Source organism: Nesoenas mayeri (genome assembly GCF_963082525.1).
Source record: "Nesoenas mayeri genome assembly, chromosome: 3".
NCBI classification, from domain to species: domain Eukaryota; kingdom Metazoa; phylum Chordata; class Aves; order Columbiformes; family Columbidae; genus Nesoenas; species Nesoenas mayeri.
Genome location: NC_137544.1, coordinates 65,444,432 through 65,466,564, shown reverse-complemented (window position 1 = coordinate 65,466,564; position 22,133 = coordinate 65,444,432). Strand labels below are relative to the sequence as shown.

The 22,133-nt window shown below is 35.5% G+C and overlaps 1 protein-coding gene across 5 annotated transcripts in view; it reads left to right on the top strand.

Moving 5' to 3' along the window:
- Positions 1-22,133, top strand: part of SCAF8 (SR-related CTD associated factor 8) — a 92,169-nt gene that overhangs the window by 14,382 nt on the left and 55,654 nt on the right. For 3 of the 5 annotated variants that reach the window (XM_080342384.1, XM_080342383.1, XM_080342385.1), the window contains 7 exons: positions 3,852-3,935; positions 5,444-5,488; positions 9,126-9,287; positions 12,253-12,409; positions 14,130-14,260; positions 17,650-17,826; positions 21,835-21,914. In XM_080342384.1, coding sequence (XP_080198510.1) covers positions 3,852-3,935; positions 5,444-5,488; positions 9,126-9,287; positions 12,253-12,409; positions 14,130-14,260; positions 17,650-17,826; positions 21,835-21,914 — 836 coding nt within the window. Of the gene's footprint in view, positions 1-3,851; positions 3,936-5,443; positions 5,489-9,125; positions 9,288-12,252; positions 12,410-14,129; positions 14,261-17,649; positions 17,827-21,377; positions 21,536-21,834; positions 21,915-22,133 lie in introns of those variants that run through there. The other 2 variants (XM_080342387.1, XM_080342386.1) reach the window with 2 other exon arrangements.

Genomic DNA, 22,133 nt, shown 5'->3' with positions numbered 1-22,133 from the left:
TGCATAATGATTAGTGTGTCTGCTCCTTTGCTTTCTTCTTACAGCTTATATTGTAAATGTGACTAGTGAACTTCAAAACGTCTGAAACTTCTGATTTTGTCTGCCACTTGAAGATTACAGTGTTTTGCTTTTGACCCTCTTAAATGAACTGTATTTCTATTCTGGAAAAAATGCAGCTGCCTGATGTGTGATAAGGTTCAAACTTTGTTTGAATAAGTTATTTTAAATGGAGTTGCATTTTTATACTAGCATACCGATAGCTAACTGTATTTTATACAGTTATTTAAAAGAGTGGGTGTGTTTGAGTATAGTATCTGGGCACAGACTTAGGAATTTGGTGGTAACAGTTCAGGAGTGAGTCAGGTCCCTCTGAGCAGTGCCAGAGCTGCCCTCCCAGGCTGAGGAACACCACAGGGGTTTACCTCTTCTGTATCCCCATAGTAATACTGTTTGTAAACTGGAGAGTCCTAGCCACCTTTGTTCTTCACTTAAAAGCTTCTCCATAGTTTTCGTTATCCCTGATGATTTCGTGCCAGCCTTGGAGATTAGAAGGGAATAGACTGCCCGTGGTAGGGGGCTTGGAACTAGGTGATCTTTAAAGTTCTGTTCCAATCCAAATCGTTTCACGATTCTAAGTGTAGAGGGATTCCTGTCTGACTATAAATAAGTGTAATGTATGAATTTGCTGAAGATCAAGCTGAGAACATGTATGCTATAGTAGGTGTTAAGGAAGACGTTTGTGCATGTTAGGATATCTGTATTCAGAAAAATGGGGGGTTTTTGGCCCTCTTTCATTTGGATTAAACTGTACTGGGAATGTATGTGGTTTATGTAGTTGAATTCTGTTCATACTAAAAGATTGAGTTAAGAAATTTTCAGAAATGTCAGGTTTCTTAATTTTGAAAGTGAAACTTGAATATTGAGTTTTTTGGGGTATTTTTTTGTTTGTTTGTTTGTTTTAAGTAAGTGTGGTATTAAATGTTGCAAAATGGGAAGTAGATATTTCACACTGGGCCCTCACTTTGTTCCTTCTATAAATGCTTTAAACTTCTGTCATGTACTGACAGGTGTAAATCACTAGTTTTTCAAATAAATGTACTTTTTCAAAATAAAATGTATTAATAGGAAATTAAAAGCTTCTAAAGACTATTAAGGAAAAATAATTCAGAAGAATGATTTTTATTTTTTTTTTCCCCTTGGCTTCTTCCAGGTATCAAATTTGGGATTTACATATTCCTTTAAATGTCTGTTAAAACCTGGAACAGGTGTTTCTGTTGTCCAAAAAATGTATCTCTACAGGAATATGTTCTTAATTTTGCTATTTCTTTTGGTTCATCTTTTCTTTTTCTGGCTTGAATTATCTGCCCTTGAACGTAATGCTGAATTTGGCTGTCACCTGGGTTAAAGTAATGGGCTGCTAGCAACAGCCCATGTTATCCTCTTGGTTTTCAGTGTATTCTGAATGTGTGACACTAAGATACCTGAGTGTGCACAGCTGATGTTTCAGACTGAGTTCTGTGCAACTCGTCCATGTTTCCCAGCACAGTGTCGTAGCTTTCTTGATGCTTTGAAGCACGCCATTCGCTTTTTTTTCCCTGATAATTTCAAAGCTGATGGACTGGTCAGGTGTGATTCCAGCATATGTATGTCAGCGATTCTGGCTCCTTACAGCTGTGTATGTCATTGCTGAAGGAGCTACTGTTCCTGTTTCTTCTAAGACTACTTCGGATTGGCAAGGTGGCTTCTTGAGTCCAGGCTGATTTCGTATTTGCTCACATATCTGTGAATTACTTTTACTGATATTTTGGGCTTTGAAAGTGCTGAGCAGGAGTGCCGCAACTGGCTGCTAAGGCATTGCCTGAATGTAAGCAAAATGTTTCTGGCACTGTAGTAGCCCTAGAAGTAGTTTAGCTGTAGTTGCACATTGTCCAGCCAGGACAGTAGCCAGGATGAGTGGCTCCGTAGTCTGGTGAATCACCTATGAGTAGCTGGAAATTGAGCACTGAGCTGAGTATAAAACTGAGAAGAAGCTAATTGGAGACTTCATTTTCTGCCTCTCTTCTCACTTTTCCCTGTGGTATTGAAGAGCATTTATATATTTGAATTCTAGAAGCGTATTACTTTTTGTTGTGTAAGAAGCATGTAAGTAATACAGAATATTTGCAACAGCAATTAACATTAGTGACAAGTAATAACAGTTGTTTTAAAAGGAGATGTCTGGCTGGGAACTGGTTAGAACTTCACTGTTCTAATGGAAATCCTTTCAAGCTGAGAAGACAGATACTTACACTTGGACAAGCTGTTTTTTCAGTTTGTCTTTTCACAGCTGTACAAAGTTTTAGTTAAAAGGATAGAAAACATCCCATGTTTGCAGGGAGAAGAAATCCTTGTCTTTTGGAAACTCAAATATGACTGAAGATCTTCAGAGGGGTCAATTATTATAAGCAATTTAAGATTATCTAATCCTTTCCACTGTGTGATCATGTTTACTGTTACATTTTACTTTAAACAATTCTTTATTGTGTTTTCTGAGCTAGCAGTTTACCAAAAGCTGAATGAATCTTAGGAAGTTAAAGATATTGTTAATATCTGTATAGATATGAATTTATTTCAATATATTGCATTGGTCAGGGTGTGTAGAAGCAGAGAGGTCTTCTGTTTTTTTTGTTTCAATGACCATTTTATGGAAAAACACAGATTCTTCCTGTCTTTAGGAAGGAAATAAAAATTGTCTATGGATGGTCATTCTCATTACTATGGCTCTGTTTTTGAGCTACTGTGCTTCTTAGTGTACGTTGTAAACAAATATACAATGTAAGTGAAGAATATCCTTGAAACTGTTTTGGCATTTTGTAACTGGTGTTTTTATGTATAAAAGCAGCAAATATTAACCACTCCCTTGTCAACACCTAGTGTTGAAGGAGAAAAGAGCAACATTTTGTTTAAAGCCACACATTGTGAAAAATTGGAGATTTGCACAGTAAGTAAATAGCCTTGGACAATGGAGTCCCGGCTCAGAGTGAAGGAAGGAGTTGTTTTTAATTGCCACCTGTTAGTCATAGCTATGAAGTTATTTCATGTACAGTTTTCACTATGTAGCAAATTCTTGATGAATATCTGTCATGCTAGATTGCTTTTGCTAGGAGATGTATGTACTAGTACAAATAATAGAGTTATTACTACATCCTGGGAGAAAATTGTTGCGAAAGCCTGCTACCTTTGTACTGTGGCTGTTTCGGTGTTTAGATATTAATGAAGTTACAAACCTGGGTTTAAAATTGAGAACCCAGCTGGATTATTTTCTTAAGCATTTGTAATATTTCTGATATATTATTTCTCTTAGTTAACGCAGGGAATAAAGTAGTCTGTACTCACTGCGCACTCACTGTCACTGGGCTGCATTTTTTTGTTTAATGGAAAATAAAAAGTTGTGATTCAACAGGCATATGATGATGAATATACTGTTTGGTTAAGCTTCTGTTATGCTTCCATTTTTTTTTTCCTAAAAAGAAAAACTTTAACAAGAGCTACTGTATTTGTGTAGCATATGTATTTGCTTTGTAACTTCACCTGCGAATATCTGCTGTATTTAGTGCTAGCAAAACTAGGTACCTAGTGACCATTGGGAAGAAAAACCTCTTATGTTGTAATAATTTGGATCTTGCATTTTATTGGCACTTTCTATTTTTGCTTAAGTGGGAATGCCTTTTCTGGTGTAATATATACTTAAAATCCAATTAAAATTAAAAGTGGCATTTTCTTGTGGAAATAAAATGTATTATATTGCTTATAACTGCAGAATATATTTCTGATAACTTTTTTGTTCATTTTTGTTTTGGTTTTTTTGGCAGTTGTACTCGCTGAATGACTATAAGCCACCCATTTCTAAAGCTAAAATGACACAGATCACCAAGGCAGCAATCAAGGCTATAAAGGTAAGAAACTGGCTAACTTCTTTTGACTTCCCTTCCATTTCTTATCTGTGTCAAAATAACTGAATGTCGTAAATAACTTGCTTCGAAACTTTCCAGCTCCCTGGTTGGAAGGATCATAACTTGGAAAGTTATGATCAAGTGTGATAGATGGGATTTTCAGGTGTGCAAAAGAAGCCTTAATTTGTTGTGTGACTTTTCATTCGCTGGTTGTCATATGTGAGAAAGAATTACACCAACTCAACTCCTAAATCAGATCCAAAAGACAAGTTTAACAAGGAAACACTGACATTGGCTAAGATGACTAAATACAGAACCACAATTCCACATTTCCCCCTTCTCCCCTCCCTTTTCCCCAAAGTGTAAGATCTGTGTTCCTTTGGATCGATACAAATGTTTGTTTCATTTCATTTTTATAAATTCCTGGCATACCTTTTCATGAGTGGTGTTTATAGATTTTATTTTTTATGTCACTTGGGTACAAATTGTTCTTAAGGTGTAGCATTAGTACACTAATGAAAGACTTTTCTTGCCACAGAGTAAAACTAATTGCCAAACAGCAATGAAGCACCAGAAAACAGTATTGAAAATGACGAAAGAAAGGACTCCATTAGTATTATGCATTAAAACAAATGGAAAATCAGTAAAAGCTGGAGAAGTGAAAAAGAAAATAGGATAAAAGCAAAAAAGCTATGAATTTACGCTTTGCCTATCTACATTACTCTGCTGAGAATGCAAATATGTTTTCAGATAATGAAAACTGTGTTGGTGTTTTCTGATATTTGAAGAGAGAGCAAAATTGATGATAGAAGAGTGAAATCCACTGGCTTTCTTAAATAAGAGAAGTCTATGTAAATTAAAGTCTGCATGTTGCAGTATAATGAAAATGCAAAAAACTTACATTGAATATAAACAAGTAGTAAATGGTAGTAAATAGTTCTATAAATTAAACAAATATACCAAAATGTTTAATCATGTATTTAACTACTTGGAAATCCTGCTTCCACTCTTACGATTTCAATAACAGCATTTAGTTGTGTGGAGCAGTTATTGAGATGGTACAGAGTCATTGTGTTGAAGAGATATTATGCAGTACATGCTGTAAGGTCTTCCTATGCTCATGTTTTTAAGTTATTAAAGTGAACACTTGGAAAATCAATGAAATACAGAGAAGCGCTATGCTCATAAGATTAGGCTAACATCTTCAGTCATGTACAGTGAAATAACCATATGTTTTTGAAGGAACAAATATATTATTCCCTTAGTTCTCACTAAATGTTCAGAAAAATCCAGTGTAAAAAAAAAAACTTCAGAAGGCAAGAAAAAGTGAAGTTAGCTTTCTTATGTGCTGTTAAATCTTCTATGGAATACAGCATACTCAGCTGTAGGTATTAGATTGCTGGTTAATCAACCAAAGTTTGTAATTCTGGTTTTACTGTTAATATTGCATGCCTTGAACAGGTATATGCATCTTCAGATTTCCTGTTTTGAAATATTATTTTATTTTCCAGTTCTACAAGCATGTTGTACAGAGTGTTGAGAAGTTCATTCAAAAGGTAAGTCTGTCATGGGTATTTCATGTTAGCACTGAGAAATATTTCCTCGTTTTAGATTACAGAATATGGAAGAGCATCAGGTTTTAGGTACACATATGGATTAATATTTTATCACAAGTAGTTTATTTCAGTTTTTAGTCACATTCATCTTCTGCTGGTAATCAGTAGCTGATCATAACCTGTGATGCAGAAAGATAAATACTTTGTCCTCATTTTGCAGTTACAATATACTTCAATCTGAATGACTACAGATACTATCTTAGGACTACTTCTGTATGTGTTCATTTAATGTTAAAAGAGGCTCTCAGTGTAGACCATGTGAACAGCTGACAGCAAAAGAAGTGACAGTGGTTTGGTGAGTGACAGTTGCTTTTGCTTTTCTGCCAGGTTTTCCCATATATTTTAAAGCTGAAGGGAGGATGACCATCTAGCCTCATCTTTTGTGTAGCAAGGGATGGAACATTTCAGTTGGTGGTTCCTGCTAGTAATTTAAAACAAGAAATATTTATGTGGCTAGACTGGAATTACTTTTTGGGAAGTTTCAGTATTAATTTAAAGATTCTGAATAACAAAGAATTTTATTACATTTTGTTTTATTGAAATAGGTAGTTACTTTTGGGTAAAACTGCATTTTACCTCTAGCTGGAAATGTGTGGATTTGTGAGCCTTTCCTCCTTGTCTATATTGTACATAATTGTTCACTTGATCTTTTTGGTACTGAATTTCTTCTCCTTTTGTAAATAGAAGTAAATTATGATCAAATTGCTATTTTATTTTGACAAACAAGCTAGAGAGGTTAGTCAATGTTGCAATGTTGGATGTTATTTTTCTTCTGTTGTCCATTTTATGGAGCAGTCGGGTTTGCTCTGCGTCAGTAACCTGTCTTCCTCATTACCCTTTATTTCTTGGTAGTGTTTAGACAGTGTAAACAGGATTCAGCTTCAGCCCAGTGTTTCTAACTGTCTCACCACAGTTCATGAATGAATTATGTAGGTACTAGAACTTTAGTCCTATGTGGAAAAGGTGCCATGTCTGTTTCATGGCAGTTGGAAAGACTGGTAGTATACTTTACTGTCACTGCTAGTGTTTTGTCAAGTAGTTGTCTTTTGGGGCATCACTTCTGAGTTATTCCACCCCAAAGAAAAGGCATCAATACCCTCTGATCCATGTTTAATAGTACAGGTGGACATAGGAGGATGAGAGCAGGTGTACATTTTACCTGTCTTTGATCAGTAACACTTTGCAGTTTAATGTCCCAAAATAATCTGGAATTGCCTGAGTTCCAAATACTGCTTTTTAGTTGCAGTGACTGGCAATTCTGTGTTCAGAGGCCTGAGAGAAGATTTATCCTCTGAATGAGAGAGTGACAGTTTGTCAGGAATTGGGCTGGTTGTTGGTGACCCTTCCAAAAGCTACTAAGAGTATGGGTTGTCTTCTTACATTTGTGTTCAGTTCTGCTTGATGAGGGAGTTCCATGCTCTTCATTACTGATTAGAGAAAGCAGAAGTATGTTGTTACTGATAACCCCGTTAATGATCACTCTCGAGTAGATGGTTCCCTGTGGGCTTGATGTGGGGTTTTTTTTGAAGTATTTTATGAACGATTTAGTGAAACACGCAAATTAGAAATAACATCAAATAGTAAGTTCTTATTTTAGTAGAATTGGAGGTAAGCAGATGAAAGCTAGCCATTCAATATTTATGGACTTACATTATAGGTTTGCAAGATAATTGAATTATTTTTTGGGACCAATCTCTTCAAGTTAAAGCTCAAGACTACTGAATCTTCTGTTAAAATCTGCCATAGACTTGTCCGGAGTGATGTCAGTGCTGTCTCAATTAGTTTACTGTTGATTCTTTATTACTCCAGTATTTTCTTTCTTCAAAATCAATCTCGTGAGGTTACTGAAACATCAGGTGAAATAATTGCTGGTGACATTCTTTGGTTTGTGACACTCAACTTGTTGCTGTATTGTTGTTTTGATTGTTTTATTCTCTGCCAAAACATCACTTCAGGGGTCAAATGACCAGATTTCATATATGTAAAGATACTCCACTGTGAGAGCAAGGCTTGAATACTTTCTTTGTGTAATCATATTATCTTATTACTTAGACTCACTCAGAAAAAGCTGTCTCATCTGATATTAGGGATACACAGGCTCACTGCCCCAGTTGTAATTCTTCTTCTTGATATAATTTGTACTTGTATTTTATTGTCTTTTATTTTTATCAGCTATATTATTATATTAATTATAATATTTTGTTTTCTCTCTGTGCCATGTTTTTAAATACTCCGCCTAACATATTTGCTGGGGTTTTCTCATTAAATATATGTGGATTTTATGAATTTAAATACTGTGAAAAGTTGTATACCTTTCTGTTCTGTATGCAGAATACTCTTATTTTTGGTAATAAGTTAGCTAAAATTTCAGTAGCTACAATACATTGAAGTTATTTTCTGAAGACAGTGCACTATATCTAATTAGATGTTAATTTCGTAGGTTTAGTAATACACGTTTATTCTTAGAATGATGCCACACACATTCTTAAAAATAAAGAATACCACATTTAAATACCTTGAACCATGTTTAGAGCCTAAATAAATGATTTATCAAAGTTGCAAATATTAGCAAATCAGCATTTTTCAAAACAGGAAGTTTGCACCTAGACTATAGTAAAACTAATAGGCTGAAGAGTTTGGCACTGGATTAGAGGTTATGAATTTAGTGTGTTGCATAATAGATTTATAGAGTACCTCGATCAGGGGGAAATGTTTGTCCTTTCCCATATTTTACATAGAAACCTTGTCTGATAAGTGTGTACAACCACCATTCATGTGTGTACACCAGAATCCATGTCATAGTTTCTGGTGATAACTTCATTGTATATTTGTACCACTTTTCACTCTGTGTTAAAACTGGTTGCAGTAGTTTGGTGCAATTACTTTGCAATTAAAAGACAAAAAAAAATTAGGTTTAGTTGTTAAGTAAGTAAAATTACAGAAGTAATTAGTATTGTAGGTAGCAGACATGCCTTATAAATACCGTGCTGTTTCTAAATCATGGGAATTTTCCGGAGTTCTAAAATAAGTATCACTGATACATTCTCAACCAAACAGACATCCACATAAGTAGGTTTTTATTCTGGCAGGGAGAGGTTATACCACACACTACTTACAAAGATGTAAAATAAACAAATGTTAACTTTAATGTTGACTTTGATCATAAAGAAAGGGGAAAAAAAATAAAAATGTTTACAGCTAGTCCCAATGTGCTGTTAAGAATTCGATCATGCTTTATGCTGTTCTCTTCAAATAGATGTGTGCTTTTAAAAAAGTATATATGGTTCCTGTGCTGTTTTCCAATAGCTAGATTCTAAAAATTTGACACTTTTTTTAGTGGGAGGAAAAGGATTTTAAACCATTTACATATTTGCAGAATACATACAAGTGCAATAATTTTGAACAGTAAAGGTTAGTTATTTTTGAGAGAGTTTGATCTTTCAGGACAATTGATTAACTAGAGAACATTTTAGTAATACTTTGACCCATTTAAATATTAGAGAGGACTGTTCATATTTACTCTGCCATTAATGGTAATGTTTCACATATGCATATTTTAAATTATCGTTCTTTGTAGTGCAAGCCAGAATACAAAGTACCTGGTCTGTATGTCATTGACTCCATTGTGAGACAGTCCCGGCATCAGTTTGGACAAGATAAGGATGTATTTGCTCCAAGATTCAGCAATAACATCATCAGCACTTTCCAGAACTTGTACCGTTGTCCTGGGGATGACAAGGTAAACTGCTTACAGATTTTTCTAATTAAAACGATCTTTATATTTTATAGATAACTTACTAAAGATTTTGATCTCACTTTCTGCTTGCTAGAGTGCACTATTTGATTAATTAGGCTTTTGGAAAAGTTTTCATGAAAGCTAGATGGATTTGAGTTCATGTATTTTTGGGAAAAAATTAGGCAGGCATGTGGTAGAACACAGAGTTGTTGTTAGTCTTTTACTGTTTTCTTCCCCTCTTCAGTGGGAAAACGAGCAAGCAGGTTTTGTATAGTGTCAAGGAATAAATATCTATATTTGCAGCAGTATTTTCAGTATAAGCTAGTGCATTTTGGACTGAAAGAGCAATAGAAAACCAGGAAAGTATCTTAAAACATCTTTCCTTTGATACTGAATAAACCAACAGCTGAATAAGGCCTAACTTGAATAGTTTGACCCAGTAGTTCAGCTGTTCGCTTGGACTACAGTAGTCAAGATTGCTACCAAATTATAGTAGGTTGGCTGGAAATAGCAGAGTGCAGGCAGTTTAACTTCCTTCATATTTGTCACTACTCTTAAAATAGCTATAGTTCCTTAGTATTGAATTGAAAAATTACAAAAATATGGGAAATGCTAAGGGCTTTATTTCCATATAAATTTGTGTAATAGATTCATTAATTGGTGAGGCAGGACAGGACACTGCAGGAAGAAAAAGATGGGTTATTCTTTAAATAGTCACATGCATTCCTACAGCTGTATTTTTCAACCAAAGATCTGAAAACCCAAGGCATGCATGGAAGGTGATTAAGGCAAGTTCAACCATTGTGTCTCCTGTAGTTGTTTTAGGATTGTTGCCTTTTCAGAGGAGTCAGGACCTCTGTAAGAAAATATGTCGGGATCTGCAAATTTTAAGTGGTTAGAAAAACGGCTATAAATTTCTGTCTTCTGTCACTGAGTTCTGAGGTGCTGCTGAACAGGTTATTTAAGTTAAATGTCATTTTTCCAGTCTGGTTTTGGGTTACCTGCGTGATCAAGTCGTGCCACTTCCATTCAACGGTGTTTTATGTATAGATAGGCATGATAGTTAACTTATATTTTTCTTCATTTAGTTGTATTCCTTAAGCAGTATTAGTTTGTTTTGTATAATCATTTAGCTGACTACTCTGGGAATGCAGAAATAGCCTGACTTGTTGAAGGAGGAGAACTTGGCACAAGGATGAGCACAAGTACTCACTTTGTCTGGCTTTAAAAAGAAAATATAGTAAATTTATTGTAATTTAAGAAATAGTGCATCTTATCCTGCGGTATATCAATGCACGGCAACTAATGTATCACATTAGAGGTGTTTGATGTGAAAAGAGATAGTAAAACAATCTGTTTATAGTCTGTGAAGCTCTTATCAGGTTCATTTTTATATTTTTCACCTCCGTTAGGGAAGATGTATTTTACAATTGGAAGTTTTGCTGGTGTGTTGCATATGGATTCAGTATTATAGCACAGTCTTTGCGCTGTTAAAGTAGTTACCATCTATCTAACCCAATAAAAAAATTTGTTGTCAGAGAGAACTGTTTTCTAGCATTTTGATGTTTAATCTGATTTAAAGGCATAATGAGGAAACACAACAGTTAATCTTGATGTAAGCAAATGTGGGTTTTGTTTTTAAATCAAGCAAAAGTACAGTGGCATTTCTTTTAAAGTAACCAAAAAAAAATCCCAACTGATTCCTTTGTCTGGCTCAGCCACGGCAAGTGCAAGGGGGAGATAGATACTGGGACACAGAAATAGTTTTATATTCCTGTTCTGAATAGAAGAGGCAAGTTAGAGCCTTTGATGGACATGTCAATGACTGCCTTATAAAACAGAGTTTCAAAGAAGAAAGGCTCACATACTGTAATGCTGCATGGAAGCCTTCAGAAATTTCTTTAAAATAACTCTAAATTGCGTTTTCCATGTAGTGAAAATTCAGAACTTCTCTCTATTAAAGTTAAGTATCCTTTTGGAGTTCTGGGCAAACAGACTTTTCTTTGGTTTAAACACTGTGGTTAAAGTACTCTATGTTCATGTTTTATAGAATTCAAATATGGAAACCATCTTCATGACAGCAAACACAAGATTTTTTGAAAAACTTTCTGCCCTTTATTATACAACCAACTTTTATTTTTCCCCAAATAAACAAGATGTCTTTTTCTAACACACATACTTCTATCCATCTTTTCAAAATAAAGCAAAATCTTGCCTCTTAGTAGAAATTAAACTTAGAAAAGACTTGGGAGCAGATCAAAACAGTGGAATAGAATTGAAACAGAAACGAAAGCTGAACAATGAGTTACATCTTGACGGAGTTGTATGAAGCCTTATTTTGACACTTTTCTTTCTGTGTGATGCACATTTTTAAATATTACTATGTAATTTCAATAGGCAGGGAATTGTGTCCCAGTTTAAACTTTCAAATTCCTCAGTTCATCAAAAGAGCTTGCAAAATATTGAGCTACTTTCCTGGTAAAAGTATTTAGCAGTCTTATTAGTATATGCCCATTTTTCAGCAGACATAAATAATTTTGGATCGTAATCAGAATTGCATTCATAGATGTTGACTATAAAAGTTTAGGAGACTAATAATTCCTGCTTTTAATTATAGTAATGCTTTAAAATGCCTCCTTAAAATAGTTTTTCCTCCATCAGGTCTTCTAAGAGTAAAGGTACAAAAGTGCCAGATTTGTTTTGTTTTAATATATTTCATTTTCTGTTGAGAGGAGACTGTCACTATGTGCATATTGTGTCTCTACTGTTGCTTAGGGTCAGCCTCAGTTTCATAGCATAGACATCTTTGGTGTGACCCAGTATAACTGTTCTTATGGCTCTTACTGTTTGCAAACCTGAAGATGCTTCAATCTAGATAGACTGGCATTGCCAGTTAGGAATTCCATTGATAATAACAAGAAAGATAAGCATGACTTCAGGTCTTTTGTTATCCTTTCTTTCATTTTAGAGTAAAATTGTTAGAGTGCTGAATTTATGGCAGAAGAATAATGTGTTCAAGAGTGAAATTATTCAGCCTCTCTTGGATATGGCAGCAGGAATTCCTCCTCCAGTTGTGACCCCTGTCTTGCCCAGCACTACAGCTGCTATGAGCAACAATACACCAGGTAAACAAAAATGGGTTAAAATCATATTTTGAATCAAAACACTTGTGTCAACTTTGGTATGTTGGCTGTTAACATGCAGAAAAATCTCACTGGTTTCCTTTAGACAAATCAATAGTTGAAAAATAACTGGCCTGTAGATCAGGGAAACAGCAAAAATGAGGCATCATGTTGTGTTTCCTTTCCAACTCTGTATTATAAATATATACAGACTGAGCAACAGTGCAATAAGGCTTAGTTTTGTACTCAGAAGTCAAAAGAGTAGATCACTGACAGAGTTAAAAATGCAACACAGCATTTAGTACAATCTTTGTTATTTAGTGGTGCCACAACTGAGAAAAATGAAAGAGAATAGAACACTATCGTTTTGTAATCTGTAGGATTGAGCTTGCTGGATAAAGTCAGACAGTGCTCCTGTACTTTTGCTGGCCAACAGACAATGATTTCAAGGGGAATAAAAACAGTGACAATATAAGCTACAACCAGTGGCATATTTCCCTCTCCCTCAAATCTGAAGTGTGTGGGCCAGAAATCATGCTGGAGAATCACGTGGGCAAAAATCTGCTCATGGAGTATGTCCCAAGTTGCCAAACGCTAACATTATCATACATGCAGACTTGACCATTTTGTGCTCTAAGCATCTTCCTTACTTATGTGGTTAGATGTCGGGGCAGTGGCTTTTCACTGGTTTTTTTTTGATTTGTGGAAATTTCTTTCATTCGAGATCGGGAGGTATGGGAAATTTTACATATAGAAATTGGTGGGTTTTTTGTCACAAATGGACTTGCTTTTGTCACCCACCTTTTATTGATCCCATGCTGGAAAGGAGTGAGTTTGGCAAATCCACCTTATGTTTCATTGATGTCTGTAAATACATGAAAGTTCCAGCTCTTGGATTGGATTTACTGCATCTTCTAGCTGAATATATCTTATTTTTGTGAGTTTGATTACTTTAAAATGTTGAATTCATAGCTTTACGATGATCCTTCTGGGTCTCTTCCAACTCAAAGCATTCTATGATTTACTCTATTGCTTTTTAAAATTCCTATGGAAATTATCTTTTAGAACAGTAATCTAGTAATTTAGCATTCATCGGGATATCTCTACTTCTGAACTACAAGCAGGAGTATTTGCAGGGATGGAAGATTCTTCTGGATTATGGCATGAAACTAATTATCAGGTTGCTGATTTAGTCTCAGTGTTCCTCTTGAGAAAAAATGACAAAACAAGCAATGCTTGTGAATCCAGTTGCTGCAGTTTAAAATTTTTAGTAGAATCCTTAAGGCTCCTCCTGGAGATAAACTGCAAGTCCAGCACATTCCAGACTAATATATTTTTGAGCACATTGCTAAAAATGATCATTTGGCATATATCGTTTCCACTGAATGGTTTAGATTACTGTGTGAAACCTATTTATTTTGCATTTTTCAGTGTTTGTGTTAGTAGTCGCCATAGGTCAATAGTGGCAAGAGCTGTGAACTACACTAAGGCAAAGTAATTCTGCTACTTGGGGAATGTTGATGTGAGTCTGTTTTATTTCTGTGTGCTGTGTGTGTGTCAGAAAAATGGTTTCAATTGATGTTGATACGGTAATTTCTCGGTATTTGATAACAGGAGTGTCGTGAGAGGTGGGGTTTTTTTTGTTTGTTTTTCATTTCTCTAACACTATTTCTAAGGCTGTATATTAAAATATTTTGGTATAATGAATTTCCTCTTTTTTTAGGAACACCTGTGACTCCAGTTACTCCAGCCAATGTCGTGCAGAGTTTACCTGATCCTTGGGTATCTCAGATTGCTAATACAGATACGCTTGCTGCTGTTGCACAGATTTTACAGAGTCCTCAAGGCCAACAGGTAAATATTTTGTAGCCAGTTACACTGTATGCTGTTTGATACCTTGTGTCTTTAAGGTGCAGTTAAGAAATACTGTTTTCCTTAGTATCGCTTAGTTTTGTGTCCATTATCCGTGTTAACTGTCCCATGAGGTTGTTCCATCACAGGTAAGTTCCACATACATGAAAACTTCCTGTTACCTTTTGTAACTCACCCTCTTTGTTCCTTAAAAACATTGCAGATTGTGACTTCAGATAATATAGTCTGTAATACATACTTTTCTATATGGTATTGCAGATGACTAAATCAAGCACAGCATTAAGACTTCATGAATATAGGTATAAAATATAATGCCAATTTAAGGATTTTCTCTTCTTGGTGTTCCAAGAAGCTACACATTGTACAGAATCATATAATGAAGATGTACTAATTCTGCAAGTGCATTGTGTGTTTATTCTTTTCTTTATCTTTCTATCAGCTAAATGTAGTTTTTATTTTTCAGCATTCAAACATAAATTCCTTAAAGTGACTGTGTTCCTCAGTTTCTAAATGCTCAAGTCCAAAAAGAATGGCTTGATGTGCAGTATGCATTGAATTACTCTTCCTCTTAACCTGCAGCCACAGAAGTTTGAGCGTTCGTAATCAGCTTTCTGTGGAAATGTAGATCATAGTTTTTCAGTTTCCGTTAGAACTCTGGCACCAACATAACTTTGGCATTATATTTGTACTGAGGAATGGGATGTTTTACCTGCTGGGGTACTAAACAAAAATTCCATGCATATGAATGAGAACCAGTCACCAGTGCAGTGTTAGGAAGCACTGATGCTGACAGTAACAGCTTAGTGAGATTGTTTTAACAGTGTTAAGCTAAGCAGAGTTGTCTGTAATTGTTCATAAATCAAGTGGAGTGACTGTTTTAATCTGATTACACTGAAAGAAATTGGGACATTGAAAAGCAGAGCAAAATGAGTTTGTGGCGATACTTTGAAATGTGGAAGAAAGGTAGCTCTTAATGAAGGGATGTGAAATGAGAGTGAGAAATATATGTAAAGTCAGTGAGGGAATTTTAAAGATTATTGCCTAGAGAGTATTCTGGGGGAAAAAAAAAAAAAGGCTTGAAGCACAAGAAAAAGGTTATGACGATCAGAAGGAAATTAAAGACAGCAGATCACAAAGAATTAGCATTTGGATATTTAGCTCAAAATGGTAAAATGAGGAAGAGGATAGATTTTGGGAGAGAGATGATCTTAAGCCAAAGTGGAGACACACTGCGTACACAATAAATATGTACATGCAGATCTCTAGGATTGGTAGATGAACTGCAATATTTGCTTCCACCTCCCCATCTCTTTCTTTCTCCTGTTCTCCAAGCCAGTCCTCTCCCTGCTGAGCTCCCAAGTTCTTGATTTCATCTTAAGATTGTGCTTTATGGCTGAGAATGCATGTAGGTAAATTGAGAGTCTAGACATAGGAGTGAGTAGAGTGAGAAAGATGTGACCAAAAAGAATATGAAAACAGCTAGAATGGTGACCACCCAGGATTTTCCCACTCTAGGGCCTCCATCTCTGCTTCTTCACTTTCCTTCCTACCCAGAGCAATGCACAAGGTAGACCAGCCATATTTGCTCGCTTTTTGTGTATTGAGCAAGAAGGATGGGGAGAGCTCTTCAGCTTTGCCTGTTGCAATAATCAGTGAAGACTTTTGATGAGGTAGAACAATAATTGAAGCATTTTCAGAGGCTCCACTGTATAAGGAGTCTGTGTAACAGTTTATGAAGACTAGGAAGAGTTGTTTCACGTTATCAGAAGGCAACTCTAAAAGTCTTAGAAAAGGATCATACATTTTTGATGCATTTTGGAAAAGATCAACCTAACCAGCTTATGCAGAGTTTCTAGTGAGCCCTAATAAGAAGGGAGGGCTTGAACCCTGTAAGAGAGTTCAGTGGTGAGCCCCATGAGGAGGTGGAATATGAACATAAAAGTAATCAGGGACTTTAACTCAGTATATTTTGAACTACCTGGATTTGCTTAACCTTTTTTCCAGAAATACCCAAAGGTAAGTTTCAAGGGTTTACCTCTCATGAAAGGTCAAAGAACTGCTTCCTCTAATTCCATGGTACTTTAGGAGGGCTTCTTTCCATAAGGATAGTATTTTTTTCCTTTTTTTGTTAAGGTAAATCTGTACAATTTTATGGGAACATCTTTATTCAACAGATTAGGAGATCTGCAGATGAAAAAGCCTTTCACTTGCTTCACTGGGACAGCTCCTTTTAAAAAATTAGATGCAAATAGGAATTTGGAGTGAGGAAATCAGGATACACTGGGTGATTGGATTGTACATTTATTCTAAAAAAAACCTGTGGAAGATATTCTATTTTTCTTTATTTTCCTCCTCTAGATTTGAAGGAGGGTACTCTCAGGGTATCTCAATTTATTCTGAAGTGTCTTAGGTCCATTCACTACACTTCTGAAAGCTCCTTGCCTGATAATATTTAGTACTCATTCCAGTATAATCCTAGACCTCTCCTGTGTTGCAAGGGGAGTTGTTTAAACGAATCACCCACCCCCAAAAACTATTTTTAAATGTTATTTGAAACACCCAACACTATTTTTAAATAGTATTTTTAAAGTTTTTTATTTTTGGCATTACCCATACTTTGTTTTTACTGTACATCTGTTTCCCCAGAGATGCTGCTACTGGTTCAACATTTCATCTAGGCAATTTTTATCCTAAATTAGTGCTTTACAGAGCCCAGTCTGTGCCATTGTAGGAAGTCAAACTATATTCCCAGATCCTGGTTAATTTTCTTTTTATATTTTGTTAACATAGCAAGGGAATTGCATTCTATAAGCATAAGTCTGAGTTTCAGCACAAGATTTTCCTTGTGACTAATTCAGAGACAGTAGTGCAAGCTCTTCATGTAGACACATTACATCAGCTTAAAGTGGAGCTTGCAACAGTGCGGTTATTTTCTCTACACAAAAGTTGTTACAGCATACAGATTTTCCTAATGTAGGTGGGCCCTTCGGAAGCTGGAGTAGGCTAACAGATTTTTTTCAGGTCAAAAGGAGTCAAACTGGAGAAACAGAGAAGGGGGAACCCTAGAAAGCAGGAAATCCTGAGTGGTGCCTAGTCATCATGCAACCTGTCAGAGCAAGTTAGGAGGAAGAAGCATCTGCATGTCTTATCAGCCACAGAAAACAAATTAGCCAGTAAGTGGGAACAAAATTTGCCATAAATGAAAACAAATCAAGACAAATTAATAGCCGTAGGTTAGATGATACTGCTTTCCTGAGGATTTTTTTCCTAATTGGAAGGGAAAAAGACTAGTTCGGTTATTGCCTTTTTTTTTTTTTTTTTTTTTTTTTTTTAAATCTTGTTTAATGCATTTATTATCTTTTCACTTTTAGCTTCAGCAGTTGATACAGACACTGCAGATCCAGCAGCAGAAACCTCAGCCATCACTACTTCAAGCCCTGGATGCTGGTCTTGTAGTTCAGTTACAGGCTCTTACAGCACAACTTACAGCTGCAGCTGCTGCTGCTAACACACTTAATCCACTGGAACAGAGTGTCTCCTTTAATAAGGTAGAAGTAGAATAAGACATTTGAAGAAGTATTTATTGTTGAAAATATGTAAATGAAAGGGTCTTTTGGATTTTATGGTTTGACTTCAGAGATTTTTAAAATACATGAATATACTGTGAAATGCTCTATCTTGAAAGTTTAAAAAAATGTATAGAGAGAATAGTATAAATGAAAATATTAGTTTCATAGGAGTTTAGAACTAAGTGGCATTTCATAGAATATCTTGAGTTTGAAGGGACCCATAAGGGTCGTTGAGTATGAGAATGGTTTTGATTTAGCAAAGGTAAACAATTGTTTTACGATTTTCTTCACCCTTTGTAACACAGCAGTGAGCATTGAGCAATTGAGTAAAATCTGATTTGACTTGTAATTGTCTTATAAAGACCAAGAAAACTTCTAATCTTAGTTACAAAGTGATACTAAGTGAAGAAATAAGTTTATGACTAGTTAAACTAGTTATGTGACACTTGTTAAAAATGTTAAAATCTAAAAAAAAACAAACAAAAAAACCCAATCATGTCAGTAAAGAAACTTTGTGTGTGTTGCAATGTATGTGCCTATCTTTATAAAGAATACAGAATGCAGGAATTTAAGATGATTAACATAGTTGAATGTCAGGTCGCAATATCTATAGTGGTGATTATAGCAGTAGTAGTAGTAGTTTAATATCAGTAGATTAAAAAAATAGAAAACTACTCAAAGATTTAAAAATAAATAATACATCTTGTCCTATTACCTTTGGAAGAACAGCCTGTGAGTAGATAATCTCTGTAGGATTGTCCTGGAGTGAATAAATAATAAGGAAGTCAGAGAAGCAAAAAACCTTTTTTGTCCTAACCCAGATAATCTCATTTTCAGGCAATTAGCTTGACAAGTACTGATTTTAAAGTTTTAGGACAATTTATGTTATATTTCTAGAATTTGTTCAGCTAAACTCAAATATCTGAAAGAATAAAGAGTTGTCATTCCTAATGAAAGTAATGCAGCTTTAAATATAAGTCAGGAAAAAAATGGCATGTACTCACGCTGTGTCACGGCTGTAACCATCAGCTCGAGGAGAGTATAATCACAGGGAATGAATGCATCAGTTAATGGAGACTGCCTTAATATTTAGGTACAATGCTGTGCTCTTAATTACTTTTTGTATTGTGGTTTATTCCACACACTTCAGTTTCAGCATTTATATGGATAGGTGTACTGATAGGTGTGGCTGTCTTGAATGTTGGGTAACTTAACTGGAGCAAATTGAAGGAATTGGCATTCTGATGAGATGTTTATATACCCTGAGTTCAGTCTGATGCTCTTTGGTTAGTTTATGCCAGTAGTAGCATGCAGGAGTTATCTTGTCATAAAAAGTGTCAGCAGAGTGAATAGTTGGTTGTGATTTCTAGGACTTTGAAGGTAAGTGTTATGGAAGGAATTATTGTGGCAGTGTGACAAATTGCAAGGTTTCAGTAGGTATGTAGTGTTGATTTGTTCTTGTAAGCTGTGGTGGAGTTGTGTTTATAGTATGCGATCTCTACCTCAGTTAAGCATTATGCAAGTAGAATTAGTTTATAGTATGTCTCGGATTCCTTGTTCAGTGTTCTGTAGCATCTCTACAAATGAATTGATTGATAATGTATGTCTTGCTAGTCCATTGAGGCTTTTATTCAAAGGTTGTTTAGGCTTCTTCATAGAAATCACATGTCGTTTTAGAATTTTCCTTTTTAAAAAAATTATTTAATATATAACATCGGTGCTACGATACCTATTTTGTCCTTTTTCAGAGGTTTGAAGATTTCTGAATCTAGGTATTATAGAAGAGTAGATATATGTATTAATGGGCAATCTTAGTTTTGCAATGGGGATAATTTTCCCTTTTGTAATCGTTTCTCGGCACCAGTATAATCTGCCACTTAAATCCCATTTGTCAATAGCTGAAGACCATGAGTCATAATGATATAATTCTATTTACTAGATTCTTCCATTTCATTATATAATTTATATTTTTTTTTACTAGACATGGCAACCTTAATAAACAAAGCATTAAGAAGGCAATATTTACTTTTATAGGAAGTATCTAGATCAGTGTTCTAGTTTGAATCAGGAGCGTGCTTTTTGAGGTGGAACTTGTGATTGTTTACACGTACCACACATAGTTTTACATTGCAGAGCAATCTTGAATGCATAAAGTAGATTAATTTGGTTCAAGCTAAAGCCAAAGATAAGGGCTGCAGCTGCTCATGAGCACTCAGTTGACAGGGCCAGAGTGGAGCTGCTTCAAAGTAACTAGTAACAAAGTCCAAAGAAAATAAAAACTATCAACCAGACTTTTTAAGAGGAAAAGTTTTGGGAATGCTTTGCTTCCTGACAACAAATCTAGATCTGTGTTAGTGATCTTCAGGATGCTCTGAAGTTCTAGACTTTTTGTATGCATTTTGGAGATCTTGCACTAGTTTTATATTTGACAAAACTCACTCCGTTACAGGTGACAATACTGTTAGAGATGAAAGTATCAAAACCCAAGGCGTCAGAACAGTATGATGAACAGTAATACTAGACTGTTAACAGCCTGTAGCACACATGCAGTTCTCTGAGGTTATAGTCTTTATAAGGATAGAGGTTCTGAACAGATGTACTTGTAACAGCAGAGTATGAGCCAGCAGAGCGCCCTGGCAGCAAAGAGGGCCAGCAACATTCTGGACTGGATGACCAGGACTATAGCCACGTGATTGATAGAAATGATCGTCCCATGTAGATATCCCATCCACTCCAGACAGTATTTAGAGTATCACATCCAATTTTCCTGCCCCTACCCCCTTTACAGGAAAGACATGGACAAACTGGAGTGAGTTCAGTGGAGGGCTAGCAAAATGATCAGGGCTGGAGTGCTCGCCCTCTGAGGGACTGGAGGTGATTCAGCCTGGGGCAGAGGCAGCTTTTTGGAAGACCGAAGAGCAGCCTCCTAGCACCAACGGAAAGGTCAGCAAAAAGATCAAGTTGGGCTCTTAGAGCATGGCACAACCACAAGATTATAGATAACAGACAGAAATTGAAACAAAAGGTTTCAGAATGGGTACAAGGAAAACCTTTTTGCCCATGAGCACAGTCAAGCACTGGAATAAGTTGCTTGGAAAAATTGTGCAGTCTCAGTTTTTGGAAACGAAGATGTTTCTAAGACTTAACTGGATGAAGCCCTGAGTAACCTGATCAGAGTTTGATACCACTGCTCTGTCAATGAATAATTACTGAAAAAAACAATCTCTGTGACACGACGTTTGTTGCATTTTTTCTATGCTTGTTCGTTAGTTTTGTCTTTGGGAAAGTAAAATGCTACTGAAATGCTTTTGGGCTGTTTCAAGATTAATAAAAAACTTTTTTGATTCTGCAGAACTACAGTGTAGACACCTTTACAGATAAAACAGGAAGTTTATCCAAGTTTGTCTTTTTCCCTGTCAGACACCTTTCTTTTTACCCCTCTGGAGGATTATTACTCTTACATGATAACTGCTTGCTTTGATTTTTTGCAGACTATATGAGAAGTTGTTTTCAACGAGCAGTATATTTGAAGGAATTCAGGTTGTCTAAATGACATGTGTGTGAAAACACAGTAATTCTTTGCGAAGTAATCAAGCTGTAGGTCTTCTCTTGATATGAGCAGAGCAGTTTGCTGATTGCCAAAGGATTGAATAATTGGCCTCTTCGTAGTAATTTCTTCTAATAAAAGGTACCATTACATAAAATCTTTATTTAAGCCTTCCTCCAAACTAGCTGTTGTTTACTATGAAAAGAACATATGGTTGTACTTGTAACAGCAGCCAGAGCTCAAGAAAGCCATGGACAAAATTTGATGTTTGATGTGTTCAAGAGTTTGGTAGCAATAGCAGTATGACATTTAATTTTCTATTCAGGTTATTTGCCTTTTTTTTTTAAGTTGAGGAATAAGACCATTTTTCATTTGAAAAGTAAATATACATGAAGGACCATATAGGAGTACTCAGTAATGCTTAGTTTGCTTTCTTCTAGAAGCTGATGGACAGATTTGACTTTGGGGAAGAATCTGAACAAAATGAAGAGCCAAAAAAGGAAACTCCTACTTCCCAACTGTAAGATAAAGCTATGTTTCTAATGGAAAATGCTAAAATTTGTCTCATAATAGTTTAACGTTAGGATTAAATAATAAGGAAAATGATGTTTTATTCTGAACCTAAGTATACTAAAATACTAGGAAGATAAAACCCAGCTTATTAAATTAATGAAACATACATGTTTTTAAAATATTTAATGTGCCAGAATTTGTGTTGACTTCATCTTAAAGTTAGGTC